The sequence below is a fragment of the Cuculus canorus genome, chromosome Z (genome assembly GCF_017976375.1).
Source record: "Cuculus canorus isolate bCucCan1 chromosome Z, bCucCan1.pri, whole genome shotgun sequence".
In the NCBI taxonomy this organism is placed as follows: Eukaryota; Metazoa; Chordata; class Aves; order Cuculiformes; family Cuculidae; genus Cuculus; species Cuculus canorus.
Genome location: NC_071441.1, coordinates 12643765 through 12670490, shown reverse-complemented (window position 1 = coordinate 12670490; position 26726 = coordinate 12643765). Strand labels below are relative to the sequence as shown.

The following is a 26726-nucleotide window of genomic DNA, read 5'->3' as shown; positions in this document are numbered from 1 at the left end:
AGTAGACACCTTTATTCTTTGACCTTTACAGGCTTCTTTATTTTACTCAGTTTTTATCTTGCTCAAATATCTGAAAGAGAGTTTAAGCTATTTCAGTAGAGGCTAGAGGAGAAGCAATCCTACTCTTCACAACAAGAAAATCTTGTACTAAGCCTTTCCTTCAACTGTGAGATTTTGCCTGACTGACAAGAAAGCAGAGTAGATTAACTCAGCATCAGAGCCAATGCCTGTATCTTAAGAACTCACTTAATATTCCATTGTTTTTCTTGCATGATTAATCTCTAGAAGTATTTAAAATAATGTTGTAGGACCAGTGGAGTAGCTAATTAGGCAGCTGGCACGATCAAAATTGCCACTGAAAATGTAACCATGTGTGATGTGGGAATGATCTCTTCCCCCCATCCTTACCTCAAATAGGAGCCCCAAGGGCACAGTATTTCACAACATACTGAAATTTAGGCAAGCACAGCAAACTGTCTAGAAGTCCAGTTCTTTTCATCGTATATGTGCTTTTATATGTGTTTTTACACATATATGTGTAAAAATATATGTGCTTTTAAACACAGAAATGGCATGTAATAAATAACACTTTCTACAGAAGCAAAATTAGCTATGCTTAGGCAAAAATATGGTAACAGATAAATCTCTTAACTGGGAATAACACTAACCTTTACGCAGACAGATACTACCAGGAGAATGCAGTTACCTACAGGAATGCTAACTGCAACAAATATCCACAAAACAACATCTGTAATTGGAATACGGCACTTCTTAAAATAAGAACACTTGGGACATATTTTACAAGACTACAATGAAGCTTCTTCATTTCCAAAAGCAAATGGAACATCAACATTTCTTATAGAAAAAAAAATTTGCTTTCAAACTCAGTCTACTTCCTTTGAGGGATTAGGGTGCTGCTGCATTAAGCCACCACACAATAAAACAGTCCCTGCCCACAATGACTTAGTCAGCTCCCCCTGCATTTCTCCATTTAAAAAAAAAATTAAATCACCCCTTCAGATTATCCACTCCTCCCTTTTCTTGCTACTACAGTACTCCTACACTTTCTCCTGCTACAGTTTAATTTGTAACTATACACATTTCCCCCTTTTATATTTAATACACCTTAAATTTACACATAAGCATGCTTTTCCTTGCTGTTGTCATTTAAGTATTTGTACTACACATAAAACTTGAACTGAAATGCATTATTGATTTTCACACTGCATTCATTTCTCCCTCCAAGTTTAATGCCCCAAGCAGCTACTTTCCCTCTTTTGAGTGAACTGACTTGCGGGGGATAGAGGGGAAGATTTTCACCTCAACTCTTCTATCTTAATTTGGTACTTCAGCTCACATACAGCACAAACGCTGTTGGGTAATCTCCACCCAACAACAGACCACTGCCACACTGGCAGTAATTTTCTTAGTACTTTCATCAGCTGTTCATACAAATGGCCTTCCCAACGAGGCCTTCAACAACTTCCTCCCAAGAATCCTGCAGAGGCTTAGTTGGCATCTCTGTTACCCTTCTGCACCGGAAACTCTCAAGACAGCCTAAAGTCACAACAGTGCTTGTAACCACTGCCATCTCTTCCCACATCTGAAAGCAATTCTCATTGGTCCAGCACATTTATCAAAATATTGCAATGAAAAGTGACTTAAATTGATAGCATAATGGAACTAACTTAGCATTATTTAATGGTATTACACAATCCTTGATGGACTAGGTAATATATCACTGGAGACTAGTGTCATCTTCCCCTTGACCACAACTCTGACAGGCCTAGCTTACTTTATAAGGATATTTGTAGTCCAAATGGAATCTGCTACGTCTTACATTGTACCCACTGTGTGCATACTTGTTGTTTGCCTTACTGTAAAAGGCCAAGAGAGACTGAAAAATTACACACACTTCCTCAAAGATCAGTCACAGAAGGTGGACTTTATTCTAATTAGAAAAATCTTTCCTCCTGCTGAAGTATTACTCTCTTCCCCCTCTTCCCCTCAAATCCATATCCCAATGGGATGTCTGAGAATTACTAAATCAGCTTACATCTCATACCTATAAATCTTCAATTTTCAGCTATAATTTAGAAATTATTTGTCTCAAATCTTCAACAGTCTGATGTTTTAACAATCGTGTATTATGGACAAAACCTTCTGGCATCCAAATAAGTTTTTACTTTTACAAAAGTACTTAGGACAGTGTAGACTGCACTGCTGGAAAGTCTGTTTTGTCAATCAAACTGAAAAGATAAATACAAAGAAAGTATCTTGAAAGTTTCTAATGGATTTTTTTTTATGAAAATATTAAAAGCAGTTCTCCATTACACAACTGTAAACAGAAGACAGGATTGTAATTTGCTAAAATGGAAGCATCTGAATTTGGGCTGACAGTAACTACAGACACAATTAGTCTCATGCAGAAGCTATGCATATGATTACAGCATACCACAGACTGAACTGAAGGAAGCACCAATGTGTTTGGGTTAGCTACTGTAAAATAGCCTTCAAAATAGCCTCTTGCCATGCTGACATCGCTTCATTTAATTGTTTTATACATATTTATTACTTAAGTGCAAATTATTTAAAAACCATTCAGAAAGTAGATTCTTCTCCCTCACTACTTTGAATTTAAAAAATTAACTGATTTTCTCTCAAGAGAAAAGGTTCGCCAAGCACGGTTTCAAGTGGACTGCTCACTCCTCACCTCCCTTTAGAAGTCTTGAACATGAGCTGCCTCAGAGCAACAGGAGTAAGCCATGATGGAAGGCAAAATAGGACTCTACTGCAATCACTCTAGGTCATAGAAATGCACTGAAAAGAAACATAGTTAGGTACTACTACCTCTTCCTGCTTTTCTCCGAAAGCCAGAGACAGAAGAGTTCACTGACAGGTGTCACTGCACACGGTGGAAATACTGGAGCAACCCCCCTGCCATCTTGGCTCCCCACCAGCAGTGGCAGCCTCAGCACATCACAGGGTAGCCGCGGCCATGCACAAAAGGCCTGAGCAGCTGTGGAAAACAAACCTGGAGGGAACGTACCATCACCTTCACTCCACAGACACACAAAGCCTCACTACAGCTTCAGAAATTCACCAGGTGAAAGGCAAAGAACCTCGCACATCAGTGTTTTATGATGAGGTTAGGGCACTTGCTTCAAATGTAATTGTTGCAGACAGACCTGCTGTAGGAAGAGATGTGGAGGCTGTAAATTTCAGGATCAATTCTCACATCCAGAGGTGGCAGGAATTAAAGCCCATAATTCCCATTAGCAGTAACAGGGAAGTCAAAGAATAGCAGATGTATTTAAAGATATCACTAGAAAACTTTTCAGTATTTTGTCTTATTTTATTGTGGCTGCATCAAAAAACTTTACTTAAATTTCAAATTACCACCAGACTCATTTCTAGCCCACAACTTAAGAAGATCAGCGTGTATTGCTTATTACTCAGCTGCACATGGTTGAAGTTAATGGACAATGCCAATTTCCCAGTTAGATGCAAGGAGGTGAAACTACTCTTTCAATCTGTTTACTAAACATAACGTTACCCAGTTAAGCCTGTAATTACAACTGAGTCAATTACAATTTCTTTTGTTACTGTACAAGAAGCCCTTATTAAAAAAATCCTATTACAATTATTACAGATTTTTCATTGTTTGATGCACTACAGTGTCCCCTTAAAATGCTCTATCTTGCTTTCACGTTCTAAAATTAGATGAAGTGCAGTATCTGGTCAGTCACGAAATAAACGTGGCCCACAGGTAAAACCTTAGGGTGAGATTATGATCTTTAAAAAAGCAACAGATCCATCTTAAAATTTCCTCAATATTGGCAAAACTGGAAGTGTAAAAGGACACATCTAGTTTTAACCCAGAAACTAGTAGAATGTAGGCTTAGATCTGTCCCCAAAATATACTAAAAAAAAAATACAAAATCAAGCCTCCATTAACTACAAAGGGATTCAGAATCATGACTGCTTTATAAGTGAGTTTGCAAGAATAAATCATCTCATAGTTCATTTCCCTTACAGAAATAAGTATTTCCATGATTGCAACAAATTTCTCACTGAAATATGCTTAAAAGTCAACACAGAATTTTGGTCATATGGAAATTACTTGAAGTTCCTCTTAACAGATGCTCACTGCAGTTACATTTATATTTTGACAATTTGAAATCTATTACTGAAGTACTGTGACAGCAATAAAATATTCAAAAGGCATTTGGGATCACCACCAAATTTCTCTAATTTTATGTAGATTTGGGGGGGTGAGGGTGGTGTTTGGTTTGGGGGCCTGGATCTTTCACTTTTTTGTTTCCTTGGTTTTGGTTTGTTTGGGTTTTATTTAAGCTGTCCATACCAAAAGTGTCTACCACAACAGTAGACTTAGCCAGACAGTGAAACTGATAATTACATGATTAAGAAAAAAAACCCACCAGCCTTAAGTTACAATTTCCAACTCTAGTTCTCTACCTCCCAACTCTATTGAAATACAACTCAGCAAAATAATTAGTTGGAGGCATCTTATTTATCAGTGAGCTCAGAGACAGGCACATTCTGCTGCTTTCTTTTCTTTATCTTACCAAAACATAAACCTTTTTACCATATTTCTGATATGTAGCTCCAAAACCGAGATCGCCTATCCATCCCACAACACAACCCTAATACACACATCTTCCTGCTTCCCTTTCATCCTTTTTTTTCCCCCCAGTTGACACCTGTTCTAGAAAAATTTGAAGGTCCAGATTTGAAACTCTGATAATAAGAGAAGAATCAGAAATTTAAGGTTCAGACTGAACACACAATACTACCAAAAGCAAATTATACTGAACTACATTTAAGTGATGATGAGACAGTTGGATTGCTCCTTCTAATATACAGTTAATTTTGCAGAAACAAGAATCCTGCACACGAAGAGCCCAGAGACAGCTGTTATCTGCAACTCTAAATACTGGCAGACTTGCAGTCAAGCTGTGCCTAGAATACACATGCTCTAGTCTTAAGAGCTTCAGAAAGCTCACCATTGCTCAGTTCAATCACTATGTGAGCAGCTACTTCAGCCAGCTGTCAACATTCTTGGCTCCCAACTCTCCACCATCACAATATCTGGTTTTGTGCTACCTGCTTCACAGAAATTATAAGGTGCAAAACAAACATCTTCAGTTGCACTAAGAAAAAAATGCCCAGCAACTCTACAGCAAATGACAACCATGAATGTTGTGTCAACACACTATTTTCTCTTCAGTCCCTACTATAACCCTTATTTTTCTTTCACCTACATATAGCTATGCCACATAATTAAAGAAATTATATGTAACTATATGCTTAGTTATTCTTCAAAAGGTGAAGTTTCCTCATAGAAAATCCTGGCCCTGTTTTCAATGGAAAACATCTATAAACTTTTCCTTTCAAACATTCAATCTTCATTCTAAGGATTCAGCATTGGAAGTGCTTTCTCCTCTTCTCAAATATTTCTTAAGGTGTACATTCAACTTATGTTAAAGCAATCATCCTGGAAGGAGCAGGTACGATTTCCCTCCACATGTGGTCAGACTATTGTCTTCACAACATCCTCTCAACAGAGTCCATATGTGAAAAAGGACAACTTCTAGGAGTACAGATAATGCAGTCTTCATGTGCTATTATGATTTATTTATAAACACACTGCTGACACAGTCTTGCACCAACAAGCTCAGGTTCTAGGAACTACAGGACCATAGCATCACAAAGCTCAGATTTAGTTAATCAGCTGATTAAACCAAAGTACTTAACTAAGTCAAGACAAGTTCTTTCATTTGAGCTTCTGTAGTTACACTGCTAAGCATACTTGAGCCAGCAAATTCAACAGCTCTTGGGGGTATTTCTTAAGGAGCTACAACCCAAACTTCAAAAATTTAATATGCTTATTTATTTTCTCCACACTTTATTTTTCCACTACAACAAATCATTCTTAACAACTTTCAAGCTGCTTGTATAGGCATCCCAAAGAGGCTTAAACTCTACTTCTCCACCCTTCAAAACAGGCAACTTGCAAATGTATCTGCAAATTAGGCACTCTCCGGCTACAGTTTGCTTTGATCTCAACAACAATCAACTTCTCATGTTCTGATGATACAAACACAATTAAGCAGCAATCGAGGAGTTACAGGCAAAATAATGAGACAGGAATACAGTATCTTCTGTTCTCATCTCAGACTATTACATGATGCCGACTCCAGACATGTCAACGAATATGGAAATTATAGCGCTAGGCGCAGTAAAAAGTGAAAGTAAAAAATCAACTCAAGTATGCAGGTTGATCGAAGCCTTAAAAGATGAAGGTAACTGACAATGACAAATAAAACCTAATTTCCTCTCTGCCACCAGTGTGCCAAGAACCATTTAAAAATTCAAATTTCATAGCAGAATATACTTACTTCACCCACAGAAGACGGCTTTACACCACATGCTTTAAAATATAATAGCTTGCTTCTATCTCTTTCTAATTCTGGAAAAACTTTAACACATGGTACAGTGCTTTAAGGAATCTTTTGAGGAAGGCAGCGAAAATACTCCAGTACAGGTCCTGGGTAGCCACGGCTAACAAATGTTGTGCCAGTCCTCATGCACACCTCGCTCTTGAACCTTTCATACCCAGAAGGAGGTGTCAATGGCAGTACTGGGCTGCTACTCCCCCTCCACTGCTGTTGAGGAGAGCCCTCGGGGAGCACTGGCTGAAAAGACTTTCTAAACTGAGTACATCCAGTTCTGTCAAAATATCACAAAGAAAAAGCAAATTTGAAACATACTCTGACCTTGATATGTGAGAGGAAGAAAATGCAGGAACCAAAATTTCCTGCAAAGAGGCACATCTGACAGACCTCCAGAGCTGGCAGCCATCCTGCTCTGTATCCACCAAACTGTGTCCCTAGAGACAGCCACACAATCACAGTGTGCCACGCCCTGTTCATCAATTGTTAACAGTGGCACATGCCCTGTTAATCAGTTCTGTCGCTGGAAGCTGGAAAACAATATTGTACAAAGGAAATAGGGAACACTTCCCTTTATCTGTGCCAATGGGCCTCCATTAATAAGAATAATCTTTTGAAAATGTTGCTACTAAAATGATCACGTCATAGTTGTGATAAGCAGTTGCACAGAAACGGAAGGTACCATTTTCAGAGAGGATTCAAGGGACAAGTCACGTGATTTTATACTCATCCTTCCCCCATCCACCAAGTTTAATGAGCTAAACTGCATTTTCAACAGTATTAGCGCAAAAAAAGAAAATTATACAGCTTAGGGCTACGAAGATGATCAGAGGGCTGGAGCACCTTCCTATGAGGACAGGATGAGTGTTGGGCTTGTTCAGCCTGGTGAAGACTCGAGGGAGACCTTATAGCAACATTCCAGTACCTGAAGGGGCTACAGGAAGCCTGGGGAGGGGCTATTCGTAACAGCTTGTGGGGATAGGATGAGGGAGAATGGGTATAAACTGGAGAGGGGCAGATTTAGACTGGACATTAAGAAGAACTTCTTCACCATGAGAGTGGTGAAGCACTGGCACAGGTTGCTCAGGGAAGTTGTAACTGCCCCATCCCTGGAGGTGTTCAAGGCCAGGTTGGATGGGGCCTTGGGCAGCCTGATCCAGTGTGATGGGTCCCTGCCCATGGCAGGAGGGTTGGAACTAGATGATCTTTAAGGTCCCTTCCAACCCTAACTATTCTATGATTCTATGATGTTTGTGAAAACTCTGCATTTCTATCCCTACCAACTGCTCCCGTATGAACAGGGAAAACTTCCCTTTCCTAGTCCCGACAGCACATGCCAACCCATGGATAAGAGAACAGCTTGTTCTTCATGGCCCATAAAAAGCTGTTGATCTTTTCTTATAATTAGTGTTAGCAGAGTAATGAATCGCCGATGCAAAAATTGAGCTAAGAATCCCAAAATCCATTTTGAAATCAACCACTGATTAGTTATATGGCAACAGTAATAATTACTGAGCATATTGGGATTAATTACTTGATCAAAGTAGAAGTAATAAGGAAGAAAAAATATATACATCCTATGATTTCTTAGGTTTTAGCTCTTCTGTAGATCATGAGGTAACTTAAAGTGTTTTAGGAGCTTTGGATTAAATGCTATAAAATGAAATCTGTATGTGTTATGTCACTAGTATTTGCATAAGATCAATTAAAGGTTAGCAAGATAACAGCCCTGCCACAATTAGAGACAATTAGCCAAGCAGGAAGTCTGTTTCAAGGCTGTTATTGATGAGATGACGGGAGGCTAGATAAGTTCCAACTATAGTTAAAAGCATATTATTTTTTCTTTACATCTAACAGCACAGCTTATCAGCTCAGTGTAGAGACAACTGAGCTAGCTGCAGAGCTCTGCAAAATACAAACTCTTGCAATACGGTCTCTTACCTTTCAGTTATAGAAAGGGAGATGGCAATCTCCCAATGTTGCACCACAGGAGCTGAGGAGACTGAACAGAGGTGCACCGCACACGGAGGTGCAAACTGAGGACCAGCAACAGGACATGAAAGCAAGGCCAGTTCGATTTGCTTGTGCAAATGATTTGCCAGGTGAACCCCCTCCATGGTAAAAGCTTATTTAATTTCTCAGCCTTTCACATTGCTTTCTGCCATGAATTCTATTTAAGCATTTCTGAACGTGGCAAACTAAAGTCTGTAGACAATTTAAGTCAAAAACCTCTGACTGTAGACAGTCCTTTGAAGTTTGCGGAGATTTAAAAAAAACAGAAAAGCAGCTTTTTAATTAAATAGCTTTTCTCCTGATTAGAAACAAGTTTTAAAGCCCCAGCCTATGCACTGCTAGGAATCCTTAAGAAGACAACCTAAGGCTGGAGGTAGAGGCATTTAAGCACAGACCTACACACAGCAGTCTTCTGTCCCAACAATAGAGCTTACCTCACCTGACAAAGCTGTGCTCTCAGTCTGACCACCACTCTTCTAATGCCTTGGCACCCAGAGGGTACTAGCACTCCTCTGAAGCAATGATCTTTTCTCTCTGTATTAGACCTAGGACTATTAAACAAGTAGCTACAGCTCAACTTTGCAATAAGGCTTATTATGCAGTTGATCAAACTGTGCAAGCATTGTGGTTTACACCATGTTTGTGTGTGTTTGCTACTCAAAACTTCATAGTCCTTTAGAAATAAAATATTTTAAAAAAGGAACTGGTCGTACATTATTTTCAAATACTTCGACTCCAAAGTTTCTCTCATGAATGCTGATGCTAGCAAGCCCTGTTATGAAATATTATTTTTCATCCTTTCTTTCTATTAAGCAGTACTGCTAGCACTTCAGAACAACAAGTATTAAAGAAGATTTGCGAAACTAATAGCAAGACACATCCAATAAAGTCTTCATTCCAAATTCAGTCCTTCTCCAAAAGTTTTCTTCCTCCCCCACCCTGGGGAATGAAGATTAAGGAAAGCAATAATGTCGCAACAATTAGACTGAGGTGACTTTTCCAAAATATAAGAGCATGGTGTGTCCAGGTGTGTATTCATTTCTTTTATTGGCCAGACTTTAGTGGTACCCTAGCAATTTTCAACAGGAATCAATAGTAGATTTATGCTCAAAACCATGGATTTAATTTCTTTTCAACTCCAAAGAGCATTCTTTGCTTGTCAATGAAAACGTGTGGTTGGTGGATTGGTTAAGACTGGGCAGTTCAGAAAAAAAAACATCTAGATTGGAGTTTCCCTGAAGCTGAGCAGAATGTAAGTTCAGTTTCTATCCCACCTCTCAAAGTTGCCAAACCTGCTCTCCCTTGTTTTGATTTCCCATTGGAACGACCTTGTATATCACACTTAAAACTCTGTAAAGTAAATTGTCATTTACTTTAGCCAATGCAGAGTAGGAGGTTCTCAGTAGCTGTAATCCTTCAGGTTTTGTAACTCACTTCCAATATATTGCAACAACACAGATTTTATTTCTTCTATGTCATGCACAGAATTATTCTCTCTTGTAAAGCCCAATAAACTCATTTATTTGGGATCTATTCCCAGAGATAAAAACCCTATCCATTTACCTTTATTAGTATTCTGCCCTGCAGGATTTGAACTATTTGGTTTATATAAACAAATTAAATTTTTATTTCTGTTTTTATTATTAATACTACTTATGCTCTATGGCTCAATAATATTGTATTCTTAACACCAAAGGGAAAGTCAAAGTAACACAAAAAGTACAATTCGCTTATTTTCTAACACTTCGAGTGAGCAGCAAGCATCAGCATAGGAAGAGTGAGAATTTGCAGGCTAGGAATCTTTTACTTACTCAAACTTAATGTATTTCTAGGATTTTAGCAAAGGTAAACAGAAGTACCTTAAGCAATTTAAAAAATATTTTCATGAACTATTTTCCAAGGGGTTGATAGTCATTGTTAGGCTAGCACTTCAGTTAAAAGAATATCAAAAGCCACAAAACAGAAGAACAAAGGAAGATAGTAATGACTGTAAAGTGATATTAAAGATCAAGTACTTTTGCAAATGACAGTTCTCCAAATACCTCACCCACTTACCAAACATGAGTATCTCTTCAGAAACATTAACGCTCAAACAGAAATTAGGGAGGGGATGCATGAGCATAGAAGTAAACCTAAACCAAAAGAAATGTCAGCTCATTCATTTTAATGGAAGGCCTTCTCAATCTCTCATTTTTCTTATTTTAAATGACATTGTGATTCTTGTAGTTTCAAACCAGAACAGTGAGCTACTCTTAAGCATTAAAGAAACTAAAAAAACCTCAAAACTAAGTATGTAAAAAAGGTAGGTAAGTCAGTCTAAGGTAATGCTGAAGTTATTAACTTCAGATTACTGAGCATTTGAAACAATTCTATCTGCAGTGCGCTTTTTCAAATTTTTTTTTTGTTGAAAAGTCCAGAAATAATATTAAGAACCTTCTGTCATCAGTGTGAGTTTGATTAACTTAATCACTATCCTGAAAGCTGTTAAGATATTTAAACTATTTTAAGATACCAAAGCCTTAGGGTAATACAGGTTCATTTAAAGCGCATTAGAAATAAAGCAGTTTGACATCATTGCACACTACATTCCCAAATCCTGACATGAAACGCCGCACAACATATTGCAAGCAGACAAAAAATATATCCATTTTGCTTTATAAAAGACCTCAAACAATAATTCAAGCATAGAGATAAAGACTAGAGATGACAGCAGCAGAGCACATTTGCTTTGTTTGCTTTAGATTAGGTTGCCTTTTCCCTCTCTATCTAGAGGGCTTATACGGGAAAGTTCAGTTTTTGAAGACCACCATTCTATTTGAAAGTTAAATAAAAACAACATCAAAAACCCACACCAATTCCTGCTGATACAGTAAGTAGTGTGCTGGCAATGTTTTGTTTCAGTAAATACAAGTTTGGTCTACACTTTCAAGTTTTTAGAGCAGCAACACTCCAGAGAAGCCAGAGAGTTCGCTGATACGGTTAGCAAAATTGACACTTCAGACCACTGTAAGTCATTTATCTTTCACAAAAGCCCATACAGATCACCAATACCCTGATATTGTTTCTGAGAGCCTCATAATGCAACTCTTGCTAAAAATGAAGTTGCAAGGGAAACAGCAAATTCTACTCTACTGACACTAAAAATAACAGCAATTATTATGGGCTGATGCGACACAAGAAGTTCCTGTAGTACTACCTATTTTTCCTTCATATAAAGTTTGAGATAACTTAATTTTTTAAGTTACTTTGGTAAAATATACATATATTATTTGTCATTCATTGAAGCATTGTAGGCAATTCTAAGCTACTGATTACAAAGAGAAGCACTGCAATACCTTTTTTACCTTCTCCTAGGATAAGAACAAGGACAGGGGTGAGAAGAAAGCAAGAAAAGCAAATACTTTTAAAAGCACTTTCCAAACACTTAACAGCAGAAGAATCAGCTCTATCCGCTGTGGCACCATTTTTCATCCCCATACAAAACGTCTGAACAATGTACAGAATTCAGAGACTGGAGACGGTCACATCTCATGTAAATGACTTTTGCTAACCTGAATTTCACCTGTTTGATTTTGATATCCATCAAGATCAGTTGAACAGATAAAACAAGATGTTGAGTCTCAAATTTATCCTTTCCACTAAATACACAGAAGTTTATCATTCCTCTCACCAAGTACTTAATATCCTGTTCTTCATAAATTCTTCAAACTGTTTAAAAATTGTGCACTTCAGGAATGTATTAAAATTGCCAAATTCTAGAGAATTAAAAAATTCCTTCATCGGCACTAGTTAACCTGTCCCAGTGTTTTCACTTTCACTTCACTCCACGCTCAAACCCATTCTCTCTTCAGTGACTGCCACAGCCATACAGCTCCCAGGACACAATCACAATTTCAGCATCTTGCATCTTCCACAAACACTATCAAGGCAGGGAGGGCCTGAGCTCTCTTCAACCGTCACATTACCTCTGCGTGGCTCCACAGAAAAGTTGTGGCCCTCAGACAGTGGCTAGCTGGTAATGACCCTCCTTCTCCTAGGAGTACTCCACCAGACAAATGAGGCCAAATTGTTTTTTCTTTAATGAAATCAAGTCTAGAGAGACCATCTGTGCACTTCAACATCTTGAGTAAACAAGACGTAAGTGATGCTGTGAGTGAGCATATGAGAGCACGTCTTACGCCACTGACCAAAGTTATCAAGATAAATGCCATGTTCCTGAAAATTTCAAGAAATTGGTTATTTTCAGGCTGTGCTTGGCCACCTACCAGCACCTCGTGGAGGGAGACCCACTGACAATCGAGGAATTCCTGTGGAAGAGACTATGAAAACAGCAGGTGGAGCTCACATATTCCCAGAACAATTTGGCTGCAAGGCAGACACTAAGGGTCAAAATGCCACCACCTCCACAGGTGCTAAACCTCTAGGTGACATTACACACCCCCTGAACTCACCAGTCAGAGCTCCTCCAAGGCTTCCTCTTCTGAGCTGCCTCCCATCTTCACTCAGCTGCCTCTTAAGCTTGGAAGACTTTCCAGGGAGAGAAGAGACTTCAGGACTGCTGGATTTTCGAGAAAGTATAGGTGGGGAGGGCAATATGTGATCAAGCTGCAAAGAAACAGAGAAAAGAAACTATGCATATGTACTGTTTAAATGCTTACCTTCAATAAAGAAAAAAAAAAACCAAAAAAAAACCCACAAAACAAAACAACTAAGCTACTTTTACCTACAGCATTAAAAAAAAAAGTGTTTAGAAAGATGTAAAGTAATTAAATTGCTAACTGAACCCCAAATTTGGCAAGTGCCAGATCTGTAGGTGTCAATGTAAGAAAGCCGCCCTCCTCTTGTTTGGCTCACACCACTTCCAACCATACTCTCACAGAAGGAGCCTATTTTGCAGTGTTCCCATCTTACGGTACGAGGGATCAGATTTAGTTTACTCGACCAACAAAACCAGTCTTTTTGCAGCTGTGAACCATCTGACCTAGCAACCTGCACGATTTTCTGCTCTTGCCAGCATTTTCCTCTGGCGATTTCTCCCCACCTTCACGTAAGCAGTCACTAGATGGCTCTGTACTATCAACAAACTGCTAATCAGTCTAGGGAAACGCTGACAAACAGATTTATTAACCACAGTGCAAAAAGAAAGAAAATAAATTACCCTGTTTATTAAACAGCCACTTATTTACACTGACTCTGAAATAAGTGTCAATACAGATCTTCATTCCTTATATTCTCTTCCCATCATCATTCCTGCATAACATTTTAACTCTCTGGTTCTGACAATACATTTAATGTCTCAGTATTTCTTAAGTTCACAAAGAGAAAATGAATAGCAAGTCAGCAAATACAAGAAAGGAAGAAAAAGCAGGAATGTGAGCAAGAAATGTCAAAAGAATATTACAAGCATCCTCCTCCTTAAACTGGTGCAGTTGCATCGTGTCACTATTTTGCAAACCATTCCAATGTTTTTAACATGTCTGATTCTTACCACCATTTTTAGGAAGCCAAGCACAAAGTCTTTTAGATTTGTACAGGTCATGTACTGAGACTTATCAGCCAGACAACCTACGTGACATCTGCTTCATCCTCTCTGTCCACTGAAAGGAAGGAGTCAAGGTCACCATAGTCACTGACAGAGACGCACAGTGAAGCCTGGGTTTGTTTACATTTAGTTAATCCCACAGCAGAGTACTGTATGCCCTACAAAGCCTTTGGAATCCCATGTTTAGAATTTCTTTTTTATTTCCATATTTCAGGTTAGGTAGTCATTCGGCATTTTTTGAGTGGGGTATTTTTTTTAAATCAAATCTGCACCCTATTGGAAGTATTTGCAGATACACACTTCTAGAGCACCAACGAAAACAGTGGTTTCTCAACCTGCTTCTTCAGCATAGTAAGACTTATTTGTGTTCACAACAGATACTGTAGTAACGAACTCACAGCCTATGCTTGCAGCAGTTTCCTGTATTGGGAGGTTTAGGGGTCACAAAGAATATTTAATTAACCATTGTTACCATCTTTATTTTACAAACACAGGTATATGTCAAACATTTCTATTTCCAAGTGACAAGATACTTCAATAGGGCCAATTTACAAATCAGTTAAAGGAAGTGACTGAATACAGCTGGCTTCCAAGAAACATTATTTTGAGACTCTTTCACATAAGTCTGTAAACAATTAATCAAACTGTTCACTGACTGATGGATGGCAAGGATTGCTCAATACTGCACTTTGAGTGACTCCAAGCATCTGACAACAACATGATGCAATTAAGACTTCACATAAGTTATTAGCAAAACCTCATGCACTTTCTTGAAACAGGTTCACACTGAAAGTCACCAACCACACTTTCAATCTCTTTTTCCTGGCATAAGGCTCATCGAAAGGTTAAACAAGAAAAAAAAATTCAACAAACACACTAAGCTCCCTGCATATTAGCCCTTAAGTTTACACAACAGAATTAGTATCTTCCACCTTGTAACCTTTTCCCCTTATAATGAGGTACCTAACTTTTATGGCTGCTCAAGTCACTCCTGCGATAAGCAGACTTGAGTATTCCTTTAAGTCTGATTACAAAATTCTTTTTTTTTTCCAATTAAGCTTTGCTCCTGTTCCACAGCCTTCTGGGTTTTAGAAGAAACTTTAGGAAAAGGCTATACCAGAGAGCAGCACAGTACTGTCCAAGTTGTCAGCTCATACTTGGGATGCTTTTCCACTGTCCCAACTGTCAGATTAGAAAAGCATGGCTTTTAAATCTAAGACAGTTTAACTATCAACACCCCTTAGCTCACCATTTTAACAGCAATGCCCTGCCAGCGTTTTCATGCTATGGTGCCTCCCTGTTGCTAAGTGACTATCACAACTGAAATTTCTGCTTGATACGATTCCAGCACCAACTTTGGGCACTTAAGTTCTCAACAACACAAACTTCTTCAATTGCAACAGAGAAGGAGACCCAGTGCAACCAGAGACTGGGTCTTGGCGACTGGGACAGAAGCTACAAACCAGGAGGAAGGGATCTTTACCACTCATGAACTGGCTATGCTCAAGATCCTACACGTGGAGGTTCTTGGAAGCAGGAACAAGGAGAAAAGAAAGGGAGAGGAAGGAGAGGAGATATCCCTCGCACTGACACTTTCCCACACAATGCCCTCAATGGAAAGTCCGTATGCTATCCTTTTACACGAAACACCAGAATGAAATGCAGTTTCTGAAGTTTAGCATTTTTAGACACAACAGGGTGAAACTCAGATTACATTGAAGAACGTGATTCTATTGCATGGAGATAAAACAAAAATAAGACTCCGTGCCCGTGACAAATTAAGGACCAAAATGTCACAGCATTATTAGGGTTCACTATGTGCTTCCTGCGAGCAGAAGTTCATTTTAATGCAGGAACAATTAAATTCAGTATAGTAGACACTTAAACAGATCTGTCAGCCGGGCTTCAGCTGAATGTAGAGAACTGTATCTCATTACCTGAAGCAACTATACCAAAAGACATTATATGGCTGAGTACTACAAAGAAACAATGTGGAAACATGAGATTCAGTGTTTTGATGTTGATGGCCAACTCCTGCTTTATTACACATATATCAACAAAGCACTTCTAGAAGCTTGCTTTTGTTTCCAGAGGGCAAAATGAGATCTATAGCACACCCAGTGTGTATTTGAAAGGACTCCGTACGTTGTAACTGCTGTTGTATTAGACTGACAAAAGCAGACAAGAATACACCCTTCAGCAGCCTTGGTATAACTCTGGATAGATTCGCTCAGCCACAGTCACCATTCTCCTGGTATTTACTTCATGCTTCCCAACTATGTTGATGTGTCAATGTTGGATGACATACAAACTGAATAGGAGAACCAAGGTTTGATTGGTTGCACCTCTCTTTTCAGTGAAACCTGGTTGAGAGCAAGTTGTGAGAAATTTAACAGCTGTATCCCTGCAGGTAGTTTCCAAACTCACCTTATACTATGAGGTTTTGGCTATTACACGCTCTGCCCTCATCTCACTACTGCACTCAGGCTGGAAGCATTCAGTTCTCTTCACACTCCTTTTAAAGAAATGTTACTGACTTAAGGAGCAACAGTATAACGGAGGACAGTTTTTCTACTTCTCTATGGAAATGCAGGGCAGGGGAATAAAAGAATTTGAGAAGTCACTACTTCAAAGATCCGTAACAGCTAAGACAAAGTATATGAAAACAAGTATATTTGATTATCTTGTATCTATAGTATAAGGGGAGTTACCTTAGCTATTGACCGTATACAGGCTGCTGAGAGGGATTTTTAATCAGCACACATCTTGCCACCAGTCTCTGCTGTTAATATTCATAATGCATGGATAGTTAAGTTATGTAAAAATGCCTCCTCCCCCAATATTAAACACTGTATAATTCCTTTCTGACAAAGGCACTTTGAAAGAGAGAAAACGTGGCAAACTCCAAGCTATACAGAATGTCGTGTTCTACAAAATTCCTTTCTTCCAATTCATTTTCCTCTACATTTCATAAAAAAAATCTGCCTATTTATATTGTAGGTGATGACTTTCTACAGAAGCACTGTAAAATGTAGGAGATAACAGCTTTCATAAAACACTCTTCCCCTCACTCCCTCCCATGGACCTTACAAAAACGAACAGAGAGTAACATTAGAGGAGAATGGCTTAAAAATTACATAGAACAGAATCATTAAAATATCCTATCCACAGACTTCTAAACATAGATTTAAAGATCCTATAGAAACATGGATAGAATTTGAGTGACAGCCTCCTCTGGTTATATAGGAATTTCCTCCAGGGAACTGGGACTGAATCAATTTGTCCTCAAACCATTTTTTTTTTTATCTTGATATTTTGAAGCTATTCATTTTGTGTGAACAGAATCAGCTATGTTCCACAAAAGAAAATTATTCTCACACCGTACTAGCCATGGACTTTTAACAGCTCACCTACTCAACGGATTATCTTCACGTTTTTAAAAACCTCAGTAGCATTAAATCCAGCTGTCTACCATCGTATTTTTATTCTACAGCTAGAACAAATTCTCTGCTTGATAATTACATCATCCAGTAGTCATATCAAGTACTTCAGCCCACACGCCCTTATGAAAATTAAGGACATGATAACTGGTTGTAAATAAGACATATCATCAGTGTTTAGAAGTACAATTTAAGCTAAGTACATAGAGAAGTCTGAGACAGAAAGAAAATAATGGAGTTCACAGGAGAGGAAATCCATGCTACAAGAAGGTCAATGAAGCTAAGATAACACAATCGCACTGATAACACCAGGATAAGGAAAATAAGCTATTCTGAGCTGCTGAGATTTGTTGCAGCACAGGGTGTTTTTTTCCAATAAAAATTAAATTGAAATGAGAAATGAACTCATCTGCTCAGCTCCACCTTTTCTTGAAACACCCACTATGGTTTTATTATCAAAAATACTTCAACGCTAACCTCCCCTAGTTTTTCCATAGGCAATATCAATATTCTTACTTCCCACAGAAGTCAATATGCAGTCTTAAAAATATGAACAAAGGCATTCTAGTGAGCATTTTAACTTCTTCCTCTTGAACGCTGTGGAATTCAGCTGTACCTCAGCTCATGTTTTATATGTACCTTAAATCATAAAGTTTCCATAACAAGGCTGTGCTCTGTCACCTAGTTTAAACCTCCCCCCGTCAGGCACCAATCCAGAAGAGATAGATCACCTGAAAAGTCTCATGTAGTGCACCAAAAGCAGAAAATATCCATCACACTTTTACTGCTTAGTTTTTTCGTTATCAACTAGAAATCCCAAAATAAAATTCTACTACTGTGTCCCCAAGTATCTCAAATTGCATCATACCTATCCAGATGTTTAAATTAGCAAGAATGGAAAGCATCACACTCCAGTCCCATGCAGACAAAAGCATAAGAGCCTTCCTTGTGGTGAAAAGAAATTCAGTTATTCAGTAAAAACTCTCATTGTTATAAAGGTAAATGCTTAAGAGGAGCACGGCTTCACAAATCTACAAATCCTTCCTTGTCTCTTGCATTTCCAGACATAAGCTGTGCCAGAACCAAAGGTGCTTCTGAGGCCAGTAAAGAACCACTGCTGGTTCAACAGCAATGGACCCTCATAGTGAAGGAGACTGCTAGGAACGTAAATCAATCTGTTTCTTCACACTACTTACACTGGGTTTCTTACAGCACACTGCCTCTCTATCTGGCTTCTTTGTGAGCATTTTAAGCTGAAACACAGCAGCCTAGTAAAGCACTTTTTTTTTTTTTTTTTGAAGGCAACCTATGCAAACGTGCTTCAATTGGATATGAGAGAGAAGTATGTCCTTACAACTTAAAGAGTCTCCCTAAGTCTAATCAAATTTGACACAGATACCAGAGTTTTGATTATCTGCATCAACACAGAGAGCAACACGGACTATGAGGATCTTATTAAAGGACAGGATTATATCTTCCACAAACCAAAGGCATCTAAGAATTTGTTTCATAAGACATTTTACCACTTAAGAGCACAGTACATTTTAAGATGCTTGACAAGAATTCAGTAAGACCAAATTAGACTTTAAGAGGAGATGCTACAATGGGGCAGCATAGACGCCCAAGAGGTCTGTCTTAAAGTACCATTACAAGCAGAACTGCAAACAAATTTCCAAATACTCTGCAGTTACTCATGTCTGTGAGGAGCAGCTCCACTGCGTTTGGTCACAACATCAACTTCTGAAGGATCCTCCTTGAAGGTACAATCTGAACAGCGGGGGCGTACACAGGAATCTCCACAAATCTGCATCAAACCCAGCAGCTGAAAAAGATCATTAGCAGTTCCAATTAAATCAGCTGATTGTTGGGATATTCTAGAATACACTGCCTTTGCCTACAAGTAATATTAACCCACCTCAGTTTTGAGTAGGGTTTGAGAAATCTGCAATTATTCTGAATGTTCACAGCTCTTAGAGCTGCCCCTGCTTTGCAGAACAGAGAATCACAAATAACCTAATTCCAAAACCTAGCACTACTTCCAAGAAGTCAAGGATAATGAAGGTGAAGAGTGCATAGAGAGGAAGTCTCACCAGGCCACAAGGATTTCACTGGACAAAGAAAGATCCCCTTTCTTTGTCCCTTTTCCTAACGCATTTTCTCAAGAACAAGCACACTTTTTTTCCCCACCACCACCTATCATAGGTCAAGTAGGAAGATGACAGTTCATCCCAGATTTGTTAAACTCGGCACTGCCTTTGTACTCCCTCTCCATCGGAAGGATCTCCCTTAGCCTGGGCTGAGTCCTCCCTAGTTCTCCAGCTGAATAGCATCTGCCATTGATGTTCTAGACTTCAAGCCTTGGACTATCTCACTTCCCTCTGTGACCTCCAGTTTCCTTCTTAGGACAGTGATACCAGCCCATTAGCTACTGCACAGACAAAGGGAGACTCTCTGTTGAAGGAAAAAGATAAGAAGCAGAAAAGGTCTTATTTACACTCAGATTATTATTTGCTAATCATTCATACAGCAGCTCTCAATATACATACGAATACAACCTGCAGCTGACACTGCACACATCCTTACCAAAGTAAACAGGAAAAATCCGTTGTAAAGATCTGCTGTTCATAAAGCATCACTTTTAAGCATTTACTGATTTTATATCCTACGTATATATAGAAATACAAGCTTAGAACTAAAGTCATTCAAAATTGTCTAGTTGGCTATGCTGAATATATGGTATGTTTAAACAAACAAAATCAGCAAAGAAGGTTCATGTTGCTTTTCTACAACATGTTCTTACCTATCATATCCTACATGGTATGGAATTCTCCTGAGGATCAATAGAGATAGATCCATATTATTTTGCTACCCATTTCACACCCATTTTACAAATGCAAATTTGCTTTTAAAACAGCTGCATTTTTTTAAAAAACAAATCTCTTGTCAATTAAAAATAGATAGATAAATAAACTTGGAGGAATATGAAAAATCAGTTACAGCTATGTTTAAAAAAAAAATCAGCTTGTATCCAATTCTTTTTCACAAACATTTACACATGACTGTGCAGAAAATGAACCACAGCCTTCACAGTATTCTACAAGGCCAAGAAGTAGCCAATAAATATGCATGTGCACTGCTGTCTGAGCCAATTATTACTTTACCACTGGTTAAACTGGTTAAGATGGAACAGTTTTGTTACAATATGATCAAGTCCTTCAACTCTTGAAAGCCTCCTGTGTGCCAGCTCTGTATACGCAGATGGACTGACAGACTGCTCCCTTTCCAGGGAATAAATGAAGCAACAGTATTTATACTGATGACAGTGCTTCCAACAACTGAGCCTGCCCCGTCTCCTTGTTTTGACTTTCTAGGCCTTAATGAACATGAAGGAAAAGATTAACAAATAGGTTCCGCAGATCTCTTGCAAGGCGCTACAACAAGAGCCACAAAACAGAACGTAGTTCTAAATAAAGATATAAAGATATAACTCAACATATGGTTAAAGAGATTCACATAGGGCACTCTACCAGTTGGTAGCACCAAGATTTGCTTTTTAATCTGAGAGTCATATAGGTTATCTTCTCAGGAATGCAGAGGATGTGCAGAAGCCTTTGCTTCTGACAGGGAAAAAAAAAAAAAAAACCACCACTCTCAAAATAGGGAAAATCGCCAACACACTCGAAAAGTAAGAGAAGTCAAAGCATCACAGTCTGCCAGCCAGAAGAGGCTGCAGCAGCTCAACAGGTCAGAGGGACCATATTCAACATTCAACACACAGGATTCTGTAAGGAAGTTTGTTTAATAATTTATTCTCAAAAAGCATGAAAACAAAGTAGGATTTGACAGGTCCGTCCAATATACTCAAATCTGCTCCAACTATACCGTCCACAAAAAAAACCCCCACCCTTTCTGTAGGGTACAGCTCCTTTGAGCACAGCCTGAGCATGAAAAACATTCTTACATTTCACCTTCACTTCCACAGTTTTAAAAGAGATCTGACAAAAGAAAATTGAAAAAGAAAACGTACCATTCCCTGCCCAGATGTGCAGCAGTGCGTGCCACTGCTCTGCAGGAGGAAGGATACTCCCTTCCTGTCCCCATCCTGCTGGCCATCTTGGCAGGAAAAACTGCTAAATAGTGTTGAAATTTGCTGTTGATGACTACTGCCACGTGTGCCTGCTGCAAAGGACTTGGTAAGTACCCAGGGGGCTGCAAGTGAAAGCTGGCAGAAAGGTACTCAAACACCCCTGCTCCAGCTAGGGAAGAAACCATGGACACAACCCAGCTCCCAAAAACCTGGTGGGCAATTACCAGGGTCTGGGAAATACCGCTACTGGGGCAAAGAAACAACTGGAAACCTGCTTGCTTGCAGTGCTAAAGAAGGAAAAACACTCATACACACAATTTCAGAAATTACAAGACACTGCAGGGTTATAGTGTAGGCATCAAAACAGGCATCTTGCAGGTCCAAGGACAGTGAGGAGCTACAAAAATCAAATCTTCCTAACACAACCTACACACTTCAAGAGGGTTGTTTTGTTTTCACCTTTTTATCTATTCCAAAGAAGCGAAGTGAACAAAGACAAACAAGTTTTCAGCTGGAACACTAAGAACCAAATGTTTTAAAGTTAAAATGGGAGTTATCAATATTGTGTATCACAAAAAAAATTACATGACCCAAAGCAGCGTTTTCTTACGTTCCCTTGCATAAAGCCTCTTTTGTGGCAGATCTTTGTTCTTTAATATTCTACAGCTATATTAATTTTCTTAGTATCATACGCAGAACTACGAGTACCATTAGTAATGCTATGCATGTGCTGTAGAGAAAAATATCAAACTGGCCATACCAAGTATTTTTTTATTTCTCAATGAAAGAAGAAATTAGCTACACTGCAAATTAAAAAGAACTTTGATATTTCTAGACACCACAGGCAGAATTTTCACCCTTAATTATTTTAATGATCCCTTTTATAGCACAAGAAAGCCATGACAAATGCACGGAAATATGTATTTATGCTCCGTGCATGTGCAGGCATCCACACGCTCAACTTACTTCAAACATTTACAATGCTGCTGCTTATACACAGATTTTTAAGAAAGATTTTTCCTGGCTTTTTAACTAGAAGGATGAAAACCTAGTAAAACTAACCTTCAAAGTCACTTTCAATTGAAAAAAATCTGAAATACATACGACCGACCTATTCATCTTCATCAGCTGTTGACACCATCATTATTTGTCTGGGGAAAAAAAATAGTTCAGAGGAGAATATACATCTCTGGAAAAGGGGGGAGGTGAGTTTGTTATACCACGAATACTAATGAGGTGAAAGCAGTTTAGTTCTTCATAAAATCTATTTCCATCCACATTCACCAATGAGCTCCTGGACTACCTATAAAGGTTTCATTTATTCGATCACATTGGAGGCCTCAGAAAACTAATTGTTTATTCAAGTCTATCTGCTCCATCCATGCTCAATTAGGTATTGCTTCTCCCTCAGTTACAGCGAAATTAAAAATAAAAATGCAAGGTGAAACACTCCCTGTTCCAGTGACCAGCTCCTCATAACAAGCCACTGAACAATTGCCACTCCAAGCCCAGGGACAGCTTCTTGATCATAGCAGAATGTTTGAGTGACCTACCCAGCAACTTATAGGATTCTAGTCATTATCTTATTCCTCTGAATAATAGCAAACATCTGTAGTGCAGCTTTTCTTATTCCAGCTACAGCAATTCATAAGTACCTCAGTTTTAAGAGTAGGAGACAGACAATCTTTACACAGTATTAAAAAATCTTCGGTTTTTATTCCTTATTGAGGCTATTAAAATACAATAATCCATCTTGCCACATAAAGCTTCAAATTCAGCATCACTTTCATTAGGAATAATATATCAAAGGGCATTACAATACATATATGCAAGGCAGGTACAAAACAAAAGAGAAACCCAGGATGATGAAAGCTTGGAGTAAAAGGTTCTCGGCATGTAAAAGACCTGAAGTTGATCCATAAATCAATGCAAGATGAAAGCAAGTTTATTTATGTGAAGGGTTTGCATTGTTAACTTAGTCTGATTTAGAAAAGAAATGCCTTACTTGATCAATACACCAGTAATGTGCATCTGTGTACTTGAGAACAAATTAGCAGTAATTACCAGTAGGTGTACCTCCTCATATTTTTTAATTAACCGTAACAACCAGCAAATACAGTTCCAGAAAATTTAGGTTTTCCTGGAGTTTGCCTTTAACACGCTCCTAAGTTTTTAAATAATGCAGCCTCACCACAAGAGATCTTACAGACAAAGGATTTTTGATCTCTTTCTTCCCTGTGCAGTGCTGAGAAAGATAACTCACACAGTTATTGAACAACAGCTGACATGAAAAACCCTTTTCCTGAACTGTTTTTAAGGGAACTAGAACAAGGCATTTGATAGCTTTATAGTTTTACCCTAGACGTCTAATACAGAATTCAGAGATTGGGATGCTTCTCTTTTATACTCACCAACAGAAACATTAGAAGGGCAAGATTTATCTGGGGAAGGGGGAAAGCACAACCTAATTTGCATTTGGCAGAGATGTGTAGTTAAGGACAATAATCATGAACAATGTTCGTAATTTTAAGTGCCTCCACTGCATTTCACATTTTCTGTCAGCTGCCATTTGTCAGTCTCGGACAATTTACCCAGGTCTCTCATTACTATAAGCATTTATTAACGCTATCTGGCTCAAGGAAGATTTATTTTTTTAGCTTGAATACTTCAGGAAGTATGGAAAAAGCATGAAGACCACATGAGAATGTAAACAAAGGTATCAAGGGATGATTTTAAAAATACTCCACTCCTCTAATTCTTTGTGTGATCTAAGAAAGTAACGTCCCATACTTTCTAAATATTCTCAGAGTAATCCCTACACTTAAATAGACTTATCTTCACTCGTTCTGGCCTCTTTGTCCAGGCTTTTCCAATTCAATGGGTAGCTATTTAATACAATGACACTAAGGGTGGGAGAAGGAAAGATCCCTACCTAGATTTTTAAAAATCCTATATTAAGTCCTATTAGGCAGAGAAACAATAGCAGAATGTATGACACACTGTATCTAAAAGAACAGACATCAGTAGGTAGACACAAAACAGGCATGTAAAAAGCATCCAAATCAAAACAACTGCATTTGTCTTTACAGTTTAGAGCAGCTCTGGTTTCTTCACCCTCGTACAAAAAAAAAAAAAACTTAAAATTAACAGCAAAAGATGATTTACTCGTATAGCTGTCAAGAGTTTTTATTTATAGATCATACCACCTCAGAGATTTATACACACTTTCTTAAAAGTTCGGTGTGACTTCGAACTCTCTAAATTACAAGGATTAGTTGTATACTAAGCTGTAGCAGTTGATTACTTTGATATCGCCATGAATCTCATGAGTATATGTAATTTAATGGAAGTTTCATTAAAATGGCTAGTGTAGAATTTAGAAGCACTACAATGTCTCCAACAAGGAAGCAACCGCTGAATTAGAATCATATTTTGCTAAAGTAACCTGATCTAATGAAAAACAAAGTACAATTCTACTCACGAAGTAGTTCAAGTGTGTTCAAGTCTTGCTTTGTCTTTTTTCCAATTACCACTAGTGAAAGAGGAGTGCTGTCAAACGCAGGACAAACACCACCCACATCATCTCTCATCAGGGTCTACTAGCGGTCTACTAGGATTTCAGGATAGACTGTATACCTTTTAATCCACTTATACATCAGCTTTGTGCCCTCACTTCAAGTGGGCAACATACCACATCCTGTATTCTAAGGGTTATGTTGTCATACTCAAAATAATAAAACTCCAAATCTTTCGTAAAAAAAAAAAATAGTTTTCTAATTCAACATTGAAATCTAAATCACATATAGTTGTTTTATCTGTGCCCAGTTACAGGCAGATTCTGGACTGGAGTAATCCCAGCCTTGTAGCTTCAAAATACATAAATATTTCCACCACTTCAAAAGCTGAAAACAAACTATAGCTACTAGGAGGCAACAATACTGCCCTTCCTGTGCTTTAGAAATCCACCACTTCATAAAAAAAACCCTGAAGTCTATAGAAGACGTAACAGCATAGATTTCCAAACATACATTCTATTCAAAAGCACTCAAAACCACTGTAAGGGATAAGAAGTTAATAAAATAATGAGATTGAGTCAAAATTGCCTGGAAACCAATCATTTTTCATTCAAAGAGTTGACATGCTGACATCAGTCTTATAACATACACACAAAAAAGGATGAAGACAACTTCTTTCTTAAGCCATGCAATCTAATTTTTCAGGCTTTCTTATGTTTAGGGAGTAGCAGTTCAGAAGTGTCCAATGTGAAAACAGGGATACTTCATTAGTTTTATCCATAAATACAAATAGTAACGTTCTTGGGTATATCTGTATTGCCTACACTTCCGTTTCATTTTAGATTATTTCTTTTATTCTGATAAACCACAGTCTAAATTACAAATAAAATAATCTTTCTAAGCCATACTAACAACAGTCCACAAGGAAAAGTATGCAGTGTGAAAAGCTTTGAAATTTATGACTTGTGTGACTACACACCACTGTGGGAGTTAACCTAGTTTTTTGTGACGTTTGACTGCTCTATTAACTGGACCTTTTAATACTGAATGTAAAAGTTGTTTAATAAAGCTATTTCACAAAACAAAAAGCACTGAATCATCTTTAGCCAAAGCTCAGATTTAACTCCCAAGAAAAATGCTTGAGTCAGGTCTGTTTGCTTTCCAGGTCAATCGGAAAGTCACCTGCTCACATCAACTGCTGCTTAATAATTTCAAAAGAGAGGAAAGCCCATATTGTGCAGATGACAGAGCTCCTGAAATTTGCATTTAAAAGCCTATACTGCAGATAATTTAACATGGTGCCCAGAGACTGCTCTCAGAATAGGCCACTAAAGCATCAGTCCCTCAAAACACTACTACCCATTTATTATTAAGACCTTCACCAGCAGAACAGGGAACGTTCTTCCTACCTGTTCCCATTTGGCTTCAGTCTGATTTGGCCAAAAATTTAAACAAGCAAACACCAAGGATATGCATTCCAGGCCCTAATGCCAACCTTCCTGGATGACAGGTCCACTGAATGTGCTTGAGCTTAAGGAGAAAGTTAAGGGGTTAGACAGCACTGCTGGGGTTACAAAGTAGTTTATGATTTATAATGGTGACTTCTACATCTGTAGGATTCCACATACTGAAACATGTGGCCAAATCTGGCAA

At 38.4% G+C, this 26726-nt stretch overlaps 1 protein-coding gene across 4 annotated transcripts in view; it reads right to left on the bottom strand.

Annotated features, from left to right (window-relative positions):
• MAST4 (microtubule associated serine/threonine kinase family member 4) overlaps nt 1-26726 on the bottom strand; it is a 261302-nt gene that overhangs the window by 194717 nt on the left and 39859 nt on the right. For all 4 annotated transcript variants that reach the window (XM_054054161.1, XM_054054163.1, XM_054054162.1 and 1 more), the window contains exon 3: nt 12941-13094. In XM_054054161.1, coding sequence (XP_053910136.1) covers nt 12941-13094 — 154 coding nt within the window. The remainder of the gene's footprint in view (nt 1-12940; nt 13095-26726) is intronic.